Below are 19,118 nucleotides of genomic sequence, written 5' to 3'. Positions count from 1 at the left end.
AAGAAAATCAGTTTCTTTGGGTCCCCATCGAAGGTTGCTCTGAAGGGTGGGTTCATCATTGGTTACTGGGGCCCCCATTGCTGCTGGCCCCACCATGATGGTTAAATAGTTGCTGGGGGCCCCACTGTGGTTGTTGTATCTCCAGTCTTCCCACAGCATTCTATCTGTTAATTCCTGCTCTGAATTGTCAGCAGCCGCCAGGTTTCTATCCAAGATGTTTTTGGAACCTGAGCTTGTCTTCTGGGATGTTGGCTATTCCTGTCATTGGCAAATTTTATGTTCCCCTTCTATTCCATCATCTAAGTCATTAATGAAGATGTTGAAGAGTATTGAGACTAAGACAGAACCTTGTGGTATCCTACTGCTTACTTCCCTCCATGTAGATGTAGTACCATTAAGGACAACTCATTGAGTACAGTCTGTCAGCCAGTTACAAATCCATCTGTTGGTGATGCTGTCTATCTCACATTTTTCTACTTTACCAAGAAGTAGGTTGTGGTCTACTTTGCCAAATGCCTTGCTGAAGTCTAAATATACAATGTCCACAGCATTTCACTAGTCTACTAATTTAGTTACTTTGTCAAAGAATGAAATAAGATTGGTTTGACATGATTTGTTTTTAACAAAACTGTGCTGACTACTCATTATTACTTTATTTTTTTCTAGATGTTCACAGATCTGTTTTCTGATTCTCTTTTCCAGTATCTTTCCATATATTGATTAGGCTGATTGGTCTGTTGCTTCCTGAGTCTGTTCCCCCCGCTTTTTTTCTTTTTTTCTTTTTTTGAGATGGGAACTACATCGGCTCTTTTCCAATCCTCTGGTAGTTTTCTGGTGCTCCAGGATTTTTGAAAGATATAGTGCAATGGTTCTGAGATAACATCTGCCAGCTCCTTCAGAACTCTAGAATGTAATCTGTCAGGTCCTGGTGATTTATATTCATTAAGATCGGACAACTGTAGTCTTACCATTTTCTTGCTTATTTTAATTTTTGTTTCTAGTCTTTCTTTTATACATGTTTTTGGTAGGTTGGGCTATAATTTCTTTTTTCATAAAGATGATGCAAAGAATGAGTTAAGCAGCTTTGCTTTCTCTGTACTGCCTGTTACTTCCTTGTCATCTTTCTTTAGTGGACCGACTGTTTCCTTGACTTTTTTCTTGTTATTTATATGTTGAAAGAAACTTTTATTTTTATTATCCTTGACTTTTGTTGCAAGTCTTTGTTCATTCTGAGCCTTTGCTTTCCTGACTTCATCTTTGCAGATTCTGGCTATCTGCTGATATTCTTCTGCCTTGGTTATGTGTCCCTCTTTCCATTTTTTGTACTTATCCTTTTTGTCTTTCAGTTTAGCAGAGAAGTCCTTGTGTAGCCATGCTGATTTATTCTTGGATTTCTTGTTTTTCTTTTTCAGTGGTATTGTGTTGGACTGAGCTTTTATGATTATATTTTTCAGAGTTTTCCACACTTCTTGAATTGTTTTCCCCTTTAGGATTTTCATCCATGGAATCTTTCTTACGTTCTCTCTAAGTTTGTTAAAATCTGCTCTTTTAAAGTTTAAGACATTGGTTGGATTATATTACATTGCTTGTGTTTCCATTATATTGAATTCCAATATGATATCAGGGTAGTTATAGTCTTCCATTACTACTGTGGTATATTTCCTACAAAATCTGTTAATTGGTTAGCAAAGAGTTTGTCTATTTGCTTGGATAGCCCATTTTCCCCCTTTTATACTGACCCATATGGATTATAAGAGGTTTTCATCCTTGGTGTTCTGAACCAGCCCTCTTCTCGTAACCCCTAATTAAAAGAAGAGTCTGGAAAGCGTCCAAGGCTAAAAGGCTTCTGCCAAGATTTAATTACGCAGTTAACAAAAACACAAGAGCTTGTCTTCTCAAGCGGAAAAGTTGCTTTCAGCAACCAGCCCCTCCCCAAACACTTCTTTTATAGAGAGCTCAGGGCGTGGTCTCCCTGTGCCTCCTCCCGAGGAGTCCCATAGTCTTTCTTTGTTTGTCCCTGCTCGTCTGCCTCCTGCGTCGGGCGTCCTTGAACAGGGCCAGCTGTGGGTCATCATCCTCCGCACTCTCGGGCTCACACAGCTGAGAAGAGGTCCCCGGCTGAGGACTCTGCAAAGCCTCCAAATCATCATCAGCCGGTTCGTTTCCCTCCTCCCCCACATCTGAGTCCTCCGATACATCGGACCCGGCTGTCGGACCCACAGGCTGGCCCTGAGTCACAACACTTGGTTTCATGTATTTCTGTAGAGATGTAGTGATCTTTTATGTATAATGCAGTTCCACCTCCTCTTTTGTTAGGTCTGTTTCTTTTGAATAGTTTATATCCTTCTATCAATACATTCCAGTCATGAGTTTCATCCCACCAAGTTTCAGTAATAGCAACTATATCATATCTATCTTTCATGTACTAATGCTTCAAATTCACTCAAAACTGTTAGTGTAAGTGTATAGGCATTTGAGTCCTTTATTTGTCTTGGGTATGTTTCTTATGTGAGCTGGTCAACATGTCTCCTCCATTTGAGGCCCCCCTCCACCCTTACAATGTATGACAATGGGCCTGTTCTCTCAACCACTTCCCCCTGCACCCATACATGACCAGAGCCGTAGTTCCTTGCCCATATGGATTCCCCCTTAGAGAATTCTCTGGGGGTCTTTGGGTATTCAGTGTCCGCTGCCACTCTGTCTGGGTGTAATCTGTCAAGAGTGGTTATAAGACACCTGCCCCACCAAAGTTCTGCTGGGCTTTTTCTGGTAGAGGTGCAGGGTGTGGTGTGTTGGTGTAGTAAGAACTTGGCCAACCATTGTTTCCAGTCCCCTTGGATGATGCACTTCAGTGCATCCTTTGTGGTGCACACCATGCGTTCAGCCAAGCCATTGGTCGAAGGATGAAAGGGAGCGGATGTGACGTGTCTAATTCAATTGGTCTTCAGGAATGCCTGGAATTCCGAAGAAGTAAATTGTGAACCATTATCAGAGATCAATACATTGGGGAGGCCATGTGTGGCAAAGAGTCCCCTGAGCACCTGGACAGTCCCTGTTGTGGTCATGCTACTCACAGGTACCACCTCCAACCATTTGGAGTGGCTGTCCACCACTACCAAGAATGATTAGCCATTAACAGCATAGTCAATGTGGACTTGGGACCAGGGTGTGTGGGTTTCCTCCCACTTGTGGACTGGGGCGTGAGGCGGTTCTGGCCGAGATCTTTGGCAGGTGTAGCAACTAGCTACCTGTCCCTCAATGTCCTTGTCAAGGCCCGGCCACCACAGGTAGCTCCTTGCCAACGCCTTCATTCGTACCACCCCTGGGTGACCCTCGTGTAGTTAGTGAATGACCCTGTCTCTCAGTTCCTCTGGTATGATAACCCGGCATCCCCACAACAGGCAACCCTAGTGTGTGGACAACTCGTGCCTCCTGGTGAAGAATGCCGCGAATTCTGGCCCTGGGGATTTGTCTTGCCACCCCATGTTTACCCATCTCTGCACCCTATTCAAGATCTTGTCTGTTGGTGTTCTGGCTGCAATGTCCCTGGCACTGAGGGGACATTCTGGCAGATCTTGGATGGCTAATATTTGGGCTGCTGGTGTGGGATCTGGTTCTGTGTGGTTTAAAGGAAGTCTGTTTAGACCATCAGCATGGCTCATTTCCTTGCCTGGCTTGTGCACTAATTTGCATGAGTAAGCCGATAGAAAAATGGACCATCGGAGCATTCTGGGTGACAGAATTTGCGGGGTCTGTTTGTCTGTTGTAAACAGGCCTAGTAATGGTTTATGGTCTGTGAAAATGGTGAAATTCCTACCATACAAATAGTCATGGAATTTCTTTACTCCAGCAACTATTGCCAGGGCTTCCTTGTCTATTTGGGCATAGTTACGCTCAGCCCCAGACAATGTCCTGGAGTAATATGCAATAGGGACTTGTTTGCCATCCCCCTCTAAGTGGCTTAACACAGCCCCCACCCCATAAGGGGACACAGCACATGCAATGCAAATTGGTTTGTTTTCTATGAAATGAGTGATTGTAGCATTGCTTGTTAGCAGATCCTTAAGGGCCTGGAAACTGGTGTCATGTACCTTGGTCCAGTTCCATGTGGTGTGCTTGTCCAGTAGTCTGTGCAAAGGTTCAGCAATGGATGGTTTGTGGGGTAAAAAGGCATGATAGAAATTGAGTAACCCCAGAAAAGCTTGCAGCTCCACCTTATTTTTAGGCGTGGGAGCCTCCTTGATTGCTTGCACCTTAGATGCTGTGGGGTGAACCCCCGAGCATCAATTCTAAACCCCAAAAATTCCGTTTCTGGCACCCCAATGCTGCACTTTTCCCTTTTGAGCTTGAGGCCAGCAGCACGAAATCTCCCTAAAACAGCCTGCAGTCATTCTGCCAGAATCTCCTCAGAGTCCCCTGCAATGAGAACATCATCGAAGTACGGGCATACCCCCGGTATACCCTTAAGCGTTCGCTCCATCACCTCCTGAAAGATGCCTGGAGCTACGCTAACTCTGAACTGCAACCGGTCTACCTGGAACACCCCCTTGTGGGTTACTATAGTCTGTGCATCGGCGGTCTCTGGGTTGACCGGGAGTTGCAGATAAGCCTGAGCAAGGTCCAGTTTGGTGAAGATAGCGCCTCCCTGGAGCTATGCGAGGATGCTGCTGACCGTGGGCACTGGGTACGTGTGCAGGTTTAATGCTTTATTGATTGTGCATTTATAATCAGCGCAGATCCTCATCTCACTGTTTGCTTTGAGTGGGGTCACTATGGGGGTTCCCCACTCAGCTCCCTTGACTGGCTGCAAAACTCCCTGCGTGACTAGCTTGTCGAGTTTTAATGTGAACGGTACTCTCCGGGGTTTGATTTGGATGGGCTGGATGTTGGGGTTTAACTTGAATGTGATTGGTGGTCCTGTGTATTTTCCCAGCGTTTCATTGAACACGTCTGCAAATGCCTTGCACATGGACTCGATGCTGAGAACCTGGGTCTGGTGGATTCCGATAATGCAGATTCCCAGCACTTGAAACCAGTTTAACCCTAACAGGCTGGTCCTTTGTCCCTTGACCACTAGGACGTCCAAGGGCCCCTAGAACTCCCTGTACCACACAGAAAAGGTAGCCTCCCCCTGGACTTGTATTGGGGTGTTCTGAAAATCAGTTAGGGTGATGCTAGATGACCTCAAGGGAACCCGCTTGCCACTCTGGCTGCAAATTAACTTATAAGTCTCAAAAGAAAGGACAGAGACTGATGAGCCGGAGTCCAGCTCCATTTTACAGGAAACCCCTTGAAGATGCACATCTAGCTTGATTTTGGGGGTGAGGAATTGTCGAGCCCCCATGTTACAAACTGCCCATCTGCTCTTGGTGTAGCTGATGGCCGTGATATGATTTGGAGCCCTAGTACCTGTCGGCAGGTGAATCTCGGTGTCCACTTTGTGCAGATTGTCGCGGTTTCGGTTCCGGCAGACAGATGTGATGTGTCCTGTCTTGCCACACACTCTGCATTTGGCTGGCCTGAATTTGCAGGTGGCTCGGTTATGATTTCCTCTGCACCCTGCACATCATTGTTTAGACCCCCCGCACTTGTATCTGGAGCATTTCTTCTCCTGGCAGGTGGTGGTGGCTGCCGACCGTTGACCCCTTGGGCTATCCCACTGCCCCGACGGTTGGTTTGCCTTCAGGTGTAGTGCATCTACCTCTGCCACAAGTCCATCCTTGCTGCTTCCTCTGGATCCGCTCATCTGATGAACGGTGGTGCTCAGGCTGCTGTGGCTGGCTTCGACCATCTCTGTTTTCTCCGCTAGCTCCCAGGCCAGTACTTCTTCCTGGACTATCTTGAGGGTCAGGCTCGGTTTGGCGAACAATTTCTGCTGCAACCTCCGGTCTCTGAGTCCGAAAATGATTCGATCATGCACCCTATTCTCTAGATTTTCGAAGTTGCATAGACAAGCCACCTGCTGGACTGCGGCTATGAATGTGGATGCCGATTCGCCTGGCTGCTGGTCTCTTTTTACGAACTGATACCTCCATGCTACTTCCGACATGTGCGGGTTGAAGTGTTGGTTCAGTTTGGCAATGAGGTCGCCGTAAGTCACAGCACCGATGGCTGTCAGTGAGCACAACCCCACTGCCAGGTTGTAAATGTCCTTTCTGCAAGTACTGAGCAGTGCAGCAACTTTCATGCTGTCCTCAGTAATGTGGTTAACCTTTATGAAGAATTCCAGCTGCCCCACGAATGCTTCCCACTCTTCTGGCTGAGCGATGTTAAAAACAGGAGCCTGACCGACCTGAGCCATTGCGTCCAATCCGACCGGTCCTGCTTCGATTTCAGGCGAGTTACCTGGCGATGCGACTGACTGCAGGTGTCTTACCGCTAATCGAAACAGGATCCCACCTTCATCGCCACTGTTAAGTCGGTTTTGCGGATTGATGAGACGCAGGCGTAGGTGTGTGTATAATCTTTATTGGTGGTAGCATGGTCTGAACTGCCAGACAACAGTTACCTGGGCATGCTTTATACCTGCCCAGGTGAATGCCTGACCAATAGGTTTGAACCCTGGTTTCCCGCCGGCCAGGCGGCCAATCCCTTTAAATCTGGCTTTCCCACCGAACGTAGTTCCTGCACGGAGCTGTCCAGCTCCGCTCCTCCTGATGCGGCTGCTACACGTTTATGCCAGCCCAGCATACACTACAAATACATTCCAGTCATGAGTTTCATCCCACCAAGTTTCAGTAATAGCAACTATATCATATCTATCTTTCATGTACTAATGCTTCAAATTCACTCAAAACTGTGAGTGTAAGTGTATAGGCATTTGAGTCCTTTATGTGTCTTGGGTATGTTTCTTATATTCTCCTACTTTGAATCTGGGTTTTCCATCCTTTCCATCACTCTCTATTTCATTATGTTTTTCTTTTTTCTCTTTACTCTCTACCTCCTTATGTGATTGGTTATCTACTGGTTTTTGTTTGGAATTAGGTTCTAAAGGTTGTGAATATTGCCCCCCCCTTCCCCCTCAATTCTAGTTTAAAGCCCTTTTGATAAGATGATCCTGTTGTTTTCTGAATATATTCTTTCCAGTTCTTGTGAGGTGCAGTCTATATCCCTTGCCAGTAGCCCTTCCTCTAGATCAGTGCTTTTCAACCCATGAACCACTTACGGTATTTTGGCACCTGGCAGGTGGTATGTGTACGAAGGGTTGAAAATCACTGTAAAAAAAGTGTAAAAAAGTGTAAAAGTGTAGTGGGGGATGAAGTAATGGCAGCACTGCACAGGAATGTGGGAGAGTCTGCTGGAGCTGCAGTGTTGCTGGGGCTCTGCTGAGCACCCAGGATTGGCATGGGCTGATTGGAACTTCCTCGAGCAGCGTGCAGCCTGGGGGAGAGGAGACAGCTGGAAATGCACTGAAGAGAAAAGAAATATGAGGGGGAAGAAAGGAGAGGATATAAAAGGAGGAGGTTTTGGAGGGAAAGGGAGAGGGGGAAAAGTCGACAGGGAAAGAGAAGGGGATGGAGAAAGAGAGACAGACAAGAGGAGAGGTTTCTTTGAGACAAGCAGAGGGAGAGAAGGGGATAGAACAGTGCAAAGATTAATGTCAGAGAAACAGGCACAAGTTTACCATTAAAAGTGTGGTAAGTGGGTTTACAGTTAGTCCTCAGACTATGACCACAATTAAGCCTAAAATTTATGTTGCTAAGTAAAAAAATTGTTAAATGAGTTTTGTCCCATTTTACAACTTTTCTTGCCACATTTGTTAAGTGAATCGCTGCAGTTGTTAAATTAGTAACACAGTTGTTAAGTGAATCTGGTTTCCTCATTGACTTTGCTTGTCAGAAGGTTGCAAAAGGGGATCACATGACCCTGGGACACTGTGACTATCATAAATATGAATCAGTTGCCAAGCATCCAAATATAAATCACGTGACCCTGAAGATGCTGCAATGGTCATAAGTGTGAAAAATGGTCATAAGTTATTTTTTTCAGTGCCACTGTAACTTCGAACAGCCACTAAGTGAATTATTGTAAGCTGGGGACTACCTGTACTTTATCACTTTTTTTCCTTTCTTTTTTTTGGTCATCAAAGTTTTTGGCACCTTGCTAGGTTACTGGTGGTACTCTAATATTGCCAAATCCTAAATGTGGTACAAAGGTTGAAAAGCACTGCTCTAGGTAATGTAGACCATGGTCTAGAAAGCAGAAGTTCTGTTGAAGACACCAATTTTTAAGCCAGTGGTTCATTTCTAAAATCCTCTGCTCCCTTATTGGATGTTGGCCTTTTGTTCCAACACTGACAGGGCCGACCACTTGTATATAAACAGTGCAAACTCCACTCTCTTCTAGCACTTATGATCTTACTTAATTGTGTAATGATATGTCTGCACAAAAATAACCAAGCTCAGAGAGCACCAAGAACCCCACAATTTATCCCTGAGCTACAAATGTTCTCTTCTATTGTTACATGGATACTTATATATACCTATATCATATCTGTATTTTTATTCCTTTTAATAAGCCCAGATAAGGAATTTGTTACAGCTACTGTTTATGTGAGTTGTTCTCTTCTGCAACTTTCCCATTTTTGAAACACCAGCATAGCTTCACTGACTGGTGCAATTTGGCATTATAAATCACTATGTTCAGTTCAAAAGTTTAATTTCAAACAAAAGCTGTAATGTAAGTTGGAAAAGGGCAATACAGCCTCTATATTCACAGACTGGATTTTAAAAACATACCTTTGGCTTCCATTTTAGCTTTTTGGAGATCTTCCTCTTTTTCGTCTTCAATTATACATTCTTTTTGTACACATTCCACCTGTATTGCAGGCAGCACATTCTCAGTTTTAGTAATCCACTCCTTTAAAAAAATCACCAACTGATTACTGTGATTTCTTAAAAGGTATCTTCCAGGCATGTTACCTGGTAATAGAAAGTAAAGTCTTCTTTGGAACTAATATTTGATTTCTAGTGATGCCATGCCAATGTCTATGTAGATGGAAGTGATTTGTCTTTCTTTGTCTTCTTCCAAGATGTATTTTTGACTTCTTGATTGAACTTACATCCTTTGTATGCCCAGTCTATCAATCTATCACTCAAGGTCTAACCAGATCTGATTCAGCTTAGCATTTTTAGACCAGTCATGATCTGCAAGGTGCTGCTACTACATGGAATATTAAGATAGCACAGCCTTCCCTAATCTTTGATTATTTTTGTATGTATGTATTTTTATCCTGCCTTTACTGTTTTTATAAACAACTTAAGGTGACAAACATGCTCCTTCCTCCTATTTTCCCCACAACAATAACCCTGGGTTGGACTGAGAGACAGTGACTTGCCCAAAACCACCCAGATGGCTTTAGCATTTGACTACAATTCTTAACAATTGTGATCATTGGACCTAAGGCAGATTATGGGAATTGCAGTCCAAAATGTTTGGAATAATCACAATCTGGTAGCTATGGTAAAAGTAATGAGATCTCCTTGGTCAGAGGAAATAGAAACAGATTGGAAAGTGACATATTAAATATATCTTACTTATATTAAACAAAATATTAATATTATGTATATATATATTCGAACACCGGGATGGATAAAAAAGTCGTTTATTGCTAAAAGATCATAATAAGCAATAAAAAGTAACCGTTTAAAGCATATCTAAGCTTTCGCTGGTCCTCTGCCAGCATCATCAGAGAAAGCATTGAAGGTTTGAAAAACCGTTGGTAATTGTGGGATTGATTTCATGAGACAACTAAATTCAATATTTCCGGATATCCAGTTTACAGCAGAGGAGGAATCCAATGGCACCTTAGCTTTCCTCGATGTGTCAATCAGTTGCCAAACAAACGGCACCCTCCACACATCCATTTACAGAAAAGGGACACAAACAGATTGGATGCTAAATTATAAAAGTAATCACCCCACATCCCACAAGATCTCCTGCATCTGAACATTATTCAAACATTTAGACACACACTGTAACATGAAAAGAGCCAGGGACAAGGAACGTGATCATCTATATCGGGTATGCAGACAAAATGGCTACCCAACAAATTTTATTTGGCATTACAGTAGGCACCAAGAACCACATTTGACACAAATGGCTTGGCAAATACAACTTGGATGACAATTCCATACATAAATGGAGTTTCAGAGGCAATGGCAAGAAATTGGCACCACACAACATTAATGTGGCACACCAGCCAAACCAGACACTCCGTACCAAGTTGATGCACCCAAAAGAACAACTATCTGAAAAAGAAAAATCATCAGTAATTTATAGGGTGAGATGCAATGAGTGCCAATATAGCTATATTGGAGAAACATCCAAACAACTAAAGACAAGAATCCATGAACATAAGCTTGCCATAAAAAGACATGAACAATATTCACAAATATGGACACATATGATGGATAATAACCACTCCTTCGACTTTGCAGGGGCACAGACCATTGCCCAAGACACCTCCAAAGGAGGCATATTACTTAAGGAAGCCTGGCTCTCAGATAAATTTACAATTAATCACCACATAGAATTGCCACCTGCCTACCAGGCATTAAAAGTTCATCAACAGCAACAGAAAGGTCTACCCACGATAAAAAGGAGAGAAATCAAAAGAAATCAAAGCTGGACAACCAGGACACACAACAACCCACTGAGCCTGGAAAACAGGAACAGACGACAAACAATCATGCAATAACTCCCAAAGATCGGAGGTGGATAGAGCGAGGGAAGAGAAGACAATGTCACACACACGCACAAACAGATGGAGAGCACCCGGAAGACAGGAGCTTAACAGGATGGACAGACAAGCACAATGAACAGATGAAAGTGACCATCCCAAAGCCAGGAAAACAACCAGTCAACGTGTGACCCATCGAAAGAAATACAGCAAACAGAGGATAACGTGATTCATATGAAAAAGAAGATACCGATCATGCAACAACTAGCTGAGAAGACAAGGAATGATCTGAAGACAACCCCAATTGAACACATATGGGCGAACCAAGGAAAGAGAACACCGCAACACACATACACACCAAGACACAAAGAACGTCCAAATACAGCAAGTTCAACTAAATCAAATAGCAGAAAGCAAGGTCGGCCTATAAATAAACAAAAAACATTGGGGTGGCTAGTATAGGGATCAGATAAAGATCAGTGGATAAGCATTGAAAGGAAGACATACGTCAAGTGAATCGGGGCCGGGAGCTGTTTGCAGAAATCATGGAAGGGAGTCAAGAGGGAAACCCGGGCATAGCACAGAATAGCTAATCATAAGCAAGGAGGGTAGAGAAGGAAGACACAGAGAACAAGGAAATACAAATACCGACAGAAAGATTAAAAAAAAGGGGGACAGTAAGACCGGATTGCACGGGAAGCGATGCGAGACAGTCAGAACAATCACGATTGGCTAGAGCAAGGTCCATCACGCGGCCAATGAGCAGAGCGCAGAACCAAACAGGCTTACCAACGGTTTTTCAAACCTTCAATGCTTTCTCTGATGACGCTGGCAGAGGACCAGCGAAAGCTTAGATTAGGTAGATATGCTTTAAACGGTTACTTTTTATGGCTTATTATGATCTTTCAGCAATAAGCGACTGTTTTATATATATATATACATACATACAATGCATATATGAAAACATTATATATATATATATATATATATATATATATATATATATATATATATATATATATATATATATATATATATATATATTGCTCAAAAAAATAAAGGGAACACTTAAAAAACACAATGTACTATATTTAATAGTAGGATGTCTTATTTTGTGTCCCCTTTATTTTTTTGATATTAAGGGAGACTGATATGCATTTCAAACTTAATTCTTTGTTAGCAATTTAAAATTTACACAAATATGAGCTGTCACCAGTGTGACTACTGCCTGTCGATGGCCTTCAGGATAGGCTGACACAGGAGATAAAGATTCGTCCCATGTTTGGGGCCTAGCAAGGTAATCTAATAGTTAACAAGCATTTGTCATATATCTCCCCTTGCTTCTCTGCTAACAAAGCGAGAGAGATCCTGTGGCCTAGAGGTGAAAACAACTGCCTAATGTGTAATCAGCCCAGGTTCGAATCTCGGAAGGGTATGGCTGACTGATGAAAACTAATAAGTTTGAAATGCATATCAGTCTCCCTTAATTCTTTGTTAGCAATTTAAAATTTACACAAATATGAGCTGTCACCAGTGTGACTACTGCCTGTCATTGGCCTTCAGGATAGGCTGACACAGGAGATAAAGATTTGTCCCATGTTTGTGGCCTAGCAAGGTAATCTAATAGTTAACAAGCATTTGTCATATATATATATATGTGAAGTATTTGTCAATTCTTTATTAGCAATTTGAATAATTTACACACACACAAACACACACACACACACACACACACACACACACACACACATATATATATATGGATCTTTGGTCATTCGGGTTTTTTCCCGCGTAGAACTAAAGGTGTAGGAGCAACGTTTCGACGGAATCCCATCCGTCATCATCAGGCTGGTGGCTTCAGCTTCCTTCTTCTGGGAGAAGCATGTGGTAGTGGCTGTTTGTTCCTCTTTTTTAAACTGCCAGAGGGGGTGTGTTCTGTGGGTGGAGGTGTGCTCTGATTGGGTGGGGGATTAAGTGTGTTCTGATTGGGTGGGAGTGTGTTTTGAATGGTGGGTGTGTTCTGATTGGGTGGGGGTGTGTTTTGAGTGGATGGGCTGGTCTCAGCTGCCAGCCTTAGACCTGAGCTGGTGAGTTGTGCTGCTTTTGTTCGGCTTCGTGTTTGTGGTGGTGCCATGTTTTTATAGTGGGTGTCAGTTTGCTTATTGTGTGGTTTGGAGGGGTTTAAAGTGGCTGATGTTGCAGCTGTAGTTAGGTTTCTGTTTTGTGGTTGTGCCTCGTTATCATTGTGGGTTCGGATTTGCTTTTTGAATGGTTGTGTGGTGGTGATGTCATGTGATGCAAAGAAAAACTGGATGACTTCCTCACACACCTCAATAGCCTACACCCCAAAATACAATTCACCATGGAAACAGAAGCTAACAATCAACTTCCCTTCCTTGATGTCTTAGTCTACAAGAAATCCAACGGTTCCCTAGGACACACTATCTACCATAAAAAAACACACACAAACCGCTATCTGAACGCACTCTCACACCACCACCCAGCACAGATCAACTCCGTAGCCAAGACACTCATCTCCACAACAAAACACCTAGCTGACGAACAACACCAAAAAACCGAACTACACACTCTCACTAATGTACTAACAGCCAATGGATTCCAAAGAAACACGATTACCAACTTAATCCGAAGAGAGACACCCACAAAAACCCAAGACAGAGAACAAGAAAATGGCAAAGCCCTCCTCCCATACTTAAAAGGGACCACAGACAGAATCAGCAAGGTCCTCCAAAAACACAACATCAAAACAGCATTCTACACAGACAGAAAAATATCCACCATCCTAAGAAACCCCAAGGACATAATTGGGTTAGAAAACCAAGGAGTATACGAAATCCCATGCACCACCTGCCCCACCACATACATCGGACAGACCAACAGAAGAATAAGTGCACGCATTGAAGAGCACAAAAACTCACTCAGAAAGGGAGAACAAACTTCATCCCTGGTCCAACACTTTGAAGCCACGGGACATGAAATTGATTTTAAAAAAAACCAAAACTATCGCCAAAATTGAACATTTTAACAACAGAATAATCAGAGAAGCCATTGAGATAGAAAAACGCCCCCACAGCATGAACAAACAAGATGATACCTCTCACCTACCAGCCATTTGGAAACCCGCCTTGATTGACAGACGAGTCCCAACCACCAAGAATGATACCAGACCCAAACTCATTATAACATCACATGACATCACCACCACACAACCATTCAAAAAGCAAATCCAAACCCACAATGATAACGAGGCACAACCACAAAACAGAAACCTAACTACAGCTGCAACATCAGCCACTTTAAACCCCTCCAAACCACACAATAAGCAAACTGACACCCACTATAAAAACATGGCACCACCACAAACACGAAGCCGAACAAAAGCAGCACAACTCACCAGCTCAGGTCTAAGGCTGGCAGCTGAGACCAGCCCATCCACTCAAAACACACCCCCACCCAATCAGAACACACCCACCATTCAAAACACACTCCCACCCAATCAGAACACACTTAATCCCCCACCCAATCAGAGCACACCTCCACCCACAGAACACACCCCCTCTGGCAGTTTAAAAAAGAGGAACAAACAGCCACTACCACATGCTTCTCCCAGAAGAAGGAAGCTGAAGCCACCAGCCTGATGATGACGGATGGGATTCCGTCAAAACGTTGCTCCTACACCTTTAGTTCTACGCGGGGAAAAACCTGAATGACCAAAGATCCACATACAAACACCCGCGAAAACCTCATTGTCCACAACAGCTTGCCAATACTGCCAGTTACTTAGGATGAGAAGTTGGATTATCATTAACTAAAATGAATAATAAATTTAAGGATCTCCTTTAACCGTGAACCTTTCCCCTACTCCCAAGTTTTTAAGGGACATTTTGATATCTTGTCATTGAAATTGTTATTCTCTGTATTTCTACTTTCCCTTAAAAATTATGAAAAATTTCACCTTCGTCCTCTCATGTGGTGCAGCGGTTATGAAGCAGTTTGGAAAAACAGCTGCATGCAATCTAGTAGCTGAAGTGGAATAAATTCAGATCAAGCCATCCAAACAAAATAAACAAAAGTCTGTTCTGAATTAATTTTCTCTACCTTATGAACTCTGAAACCATTCTGTTGCACACCCTCTATTTTTTATCTATTGAGATATATCATTTGGCCCAGTAAATGGTGCATATTATTAAGAATATGATATAGTTTAATAAATATTTTTGGTATGAGGTTACCAAGGCTAGAAAACAATGGTGGTACATAATCAATTTACTTTTATCTATTTTACATATTTTAATTCTACTTGTCATAAATTGGTGATATTTGTTTTGATTAGGTCATGGTTTTAGTTGCTTTGATTGATATTATGAACTACCTAGAATGCTTCAAGAAAGGAACAATCAATAAATAGTTGTAAAAATAAATAATCTCTGGCCATTACAAAATAAGTGCAAAATAGCTTGGAGATACCTAATGAATCAACGTTTAAATAGACTTATAAAAAGTTGATTCTCAGGGCAATCAAAAATTAGGAAGAGGACTTCAATATTCTATGATAACTCACCTGGAAGTTTCCATTATGATCCCTGAACAAATCAGAATATATATTTTTAGGGTCTGGTATAGCTGGCATCAGCGTTTTTCTAATTCTGTAACCATTTAAAAGATAAAGCTTGATTAAGAAAACTGATTAGAGAAAATGTAACTAATATATTCCAAAAACAGACTTCTTGTGATAAATTTACAGCCATTAATATTTGTGTTAATTTCCTGCAGAAATTCTTTTTTTAATTAAAAAACCTCCACACATATTTCTACAGTTTTACAGTAAGAAGAAAAGGAAGTACAACTTTCAGCTGAAAGAGTGAAAACATAAAAAAGTGAAGATTCAAAGTCTAAAGCTAGTAACTTTAATAAGATTTGGAATATCTAGCCATTCACTGAATAATTTAAAGGTCTGGGACAGAGTTGGTTGATAAATTCAGAACTGAAGTTGTTAGCATAGTTGTGGCAATCATATTTGAAACTGAACACGACATAAATGAATTTCTATAAATAAATGAATCTCTTTGTTGTTGTTGTTGTTGTTGTTGTTGTTGTTAGTTGCGAAGTCATGTCCGACCCATCGCAACCCTATGGACAATGTTCCTCCAGGCCTTCCTGTCCTCTACCATCTTCTGGAGTCCATCTAAGCTCACGCCTACTGCTTCAGTGACTCCAGCCAGCCACCTCATTCTCTGTCGTCCCCTTCTTCTATTGCCCTCAATCTTTCCCAGCATTAGGCTCTTCTCCAGTGAGTCCTTCCTTCTCATTAGGTGGCCAAAGTATTTGAGTTTTAGCTTCAGGATCTGGCTTTCTAAAGAGCAGTCAGGGTTGATCTCCTCTAGGACTGACCGGTTTGATCGCCTTGCAGTCCAAGGAACTCGCAGGAGTCTTCTCCAGCACCATAGTTCAAAGGCTTCAATTCTTTGGCGCTCAGCCTTTCTTATGGTCCAGCTTTCACTGCCATACATTGCAACTGGGAAGACCATAGCCTTGACTATACGCACTTTTGTTGACAGGGTGATGTCTCTGCTTTTTTAGTGTGCTGTCTAGATTTGCCATGGCTTTCCTCCCAAGGAGCAAGCGTCTTTTAATTTCTTGGCTACAGTCCCCATCTGCAGTGATCTTGGAGCCCAGGAAAATAAAATCTGTCACTACCTCCATTTCTTCCCCATCTATTTGCCACGAATTGAGAGGGCCAGATGCCATGATCTTGGTTTTCTTAATGTTTAGTTTCAACCCAAGTTTTGCACTCTCCTTCTTCACCTGCAACAAGAGGCTCTTTAGTTCTTCTTCACTTTCTGCCATTAGAGTGGTATCATTGTTTCTTCCGGCAATCTTAATTCCAACTTTTGATTCATCTAGCCCTGCCTTTCTCATGATGTGCTCTGCATATAAGTTAAATAGGCAAGGCAACAGTATACAGCCTTGTCGGACTCCTTTCCCAATTTTGAACCAACCAGTGGTTCCGTGTCCAGTTCTCACTGTTGCTTCTTGGCCCGCATATAGATTTCTCAAGAGACAAATAAGATGGTCTGGTACGCCCATCTCTTTAAGGACTTGCCACAGTTTGTTATGATCCACACAATCAAAGGCTTTAGCATAGTCAATGAAGCAGAAATAGATGTTTTTCTGGAACTCTCTAGCTTTCTCCATGATCCAGCATATGTTAACAATTTGATCTCTAGTTCCTCTGCCTCTTCGAAATCCTGCCTGTACTTCTGGTAGTTCTCGATCCACATACTGCTGGAGTCTAGCTTGTAGAATTTTAAGCATAACTTTACTAGCATGAGAAATGAGTGCAATGGTGTGATAGTTTGAACATTCTTTGGCACTGCCTTTCTTTGGAATTGGAATGTAAACTGATCTTTTCCAAACCTGTGGCCACTATTGAGTTTTCCAAATTTGCTGGCAAATTGAGTGTAGCACTTTTACTGCATCGTCTTTTAAGATTTTGAATAGCTCAGCTGGAATACTGTCACCTCCACTAGCTTTGTTGTTGCTCAGCTTTTCTAAGGCCCACTTCACTTCACATTCTAGGATGTCAGGCTAGAGGTCAGTGACCACCTCATTGGGATTATCAGGGACGTTAAGCTCATTCTTGTATAGTTCTTCTGTGTAATTTTGCCACCTCTTCTTAATCTCTTCTGCCTCTGTTAGGTCCCTGCCATTTTGGTCCTTTATCATGCCCATTTTTGAATGAAACGTTCCTTTCATCTCTCCAATTTTCTTGAAAAGATCTCTGGTCCTCCCTATTCTATTGTTTTCTTCTATTTCTTTGCATTGTTCATTTAAGAAGGCATTCTTATCTCTTCTAGCTATTCTTTGGAATTCTGCATTTAATTGGGCATATCTTTCTTTTTCTCCCTTGCCTTTCACTTCCCTCCTTTCCTCAGCTATTTGCAAAGCTTCCTCAGACAGCCATTTTGCTTTCTTGCATTTCTTTTTCTTTGGGATGGTTTTGGTTGCTACGTGTTGTACAATATTGCGAACCTCTGTCCATAGTTCTTCAGGCACTCTGTCTATCAGATCTAATTCCTTAAATCTATTTGTCACCTCTACTGTATATTCAACAGGGATATGATTTAATTCATACCTGACTGGCCTAGCGCTTTTCCCTACTTTCTTTAATTTAAGCCTAAACTTTGCAACAAGAAGCTCATGGTCTGAGCCACAGTCAGCTCCTGGTCTTGTTTTTACTGACTGTATAGAGCTTCTCCATCTTTGGCTGCAGAGCATATAGTCAATCTGATTTCTGTTGAATCTCTTTAGAAATATTTAATCATAATAAGTATGCTACCGTAGAAAATTGCAACATGTTTACCATGATAAAGTACTGTATTACCAATAAAAGAGACAGTATCCCACTGATAATTTAAACAGAGATTATTTTCAATTCTTCAGTTTAGCTTCAAGAAAAAAGTTTAATCTGAGTTTAAAGTATGACAGTAAAAACTTCTCTATATGCTATTCTTGTTTAAAATAAACTTATCTTTCACTTCTGTTTTAGTTCTTTGGAAACTTTTAAGTATCTATCATTGGAGGCTGAGCCAATGGAGGTTTATAATGATGGGAAATACAATATTTTAATTTTATCCAGTAAGAATGAATGAAAGTCACATCAGGTACTAATTAGCTACAAGGATTTGTATAAATTCCCTGCTTTTGTCAGTACATAAATTGTGAAAAAATCTGTCTGTGCTTGATTTGCAAATATTATAACACTTTCTTTGAACTTTCTTTAGAAGTCTCCTCTCACCCACTCCAATTTCTTCACTTTTCCAACCAACTTCCTCTTTTTGCACTACGTTGAAAATAATTCCTCTTTCAATAATCACTTTATTTCATCAGGGAACACCTGCTGCCGGCATCAAGCTCCCTTCGTCCAGTGCACTCCCACAGGGAGGGTCTTCTCAGGGTACCGCCGGTAAGAGACTGCCGGCAGACAACACCCAGGGATAGGGCCTTCTCAGTGGGTGCGCCTGCCCTTTGGAATCAGCTGCCAGTGGAGCTTAGGACCGCCCCCAACCTCCATTCGTTCCGCTGGGACCTGAAGACCTGGCTCTTCGAGCTCTCTGGCCCAGGCTGAGAATTTTAATTTTAATTTTAATTTTAACTGGGGTTTTATTTGTTCAGAGACGGATATAAAAAATTTTTAATCTGTTTTTAACTTTTGTATTTTTTGTTTTAACCACCCTGTAAACTGCCCTGAGTCCTTCGGGAAAGGGCAGTATATAAATATAATAAAATAAATAAATAAATAAATAAATAAATGTTTTTGAGCAAACTGGCCTAATTACTGGTTCCTAGCCTAATATGGATCTTGGGACATGTTTATCCTTCAAATGTTTCTCATCCAAAATATGCATACCACAAT

The 19,118-nt window shown here is 42.0% G+C and overlaps 1 protein-coding gene across 1 annotated transcript in view; it reads right to left on the bottom strand.

Moving 5' to 3' along the window:
- Positions 1–6,378: 6,378 nt before the first annotated feature.
- The window catches only part of CRLF2 (cytokine receptor like factor 2), a gene marked incomplete at its 3' end in the record, with an annotated part of 29,371 nt that continues 16,631 nt past the window's right edge, over positions 6,379–19,118 (bottom strand). Inside the window, exons 8-11 of the mRNA XM_081326383.1 lie at positions 15,264–15,348; positions 8,739–8,859; positions 7,166–7,409; positions 6,379–6,490 (exon numbers count right to left, since the gene is read on the bottom strand). Coding sequence (XP_081182509.1) covers positions 6,379–6,490; positions 7,166–7,409; positions 8,739–8,859; positions 15,264–15,348 — 562 coding nt within the window. The remainder of the gene's footprint in view (positions 6,491–7,165; positions 7,410–8,738; positions 8,860–15,263; positions 15,349–19,118) is intronic.

This window comes from Vipera berus, assembly GCF_964194415.1.
Source record: "Vipera berus genome assembly, chromosome: 4".
Lineage (NCBI taxonomy): Eukaryota > Metazoa > Chordata > Lepidosauria > Squamata > Viperidae > Vipera > Vipera berus.
The sequence above is the reverse complement of the archived record's forward strand: the minus strand, read 5'-3'. Positions and strand labels throughout refer to the sequence as shown.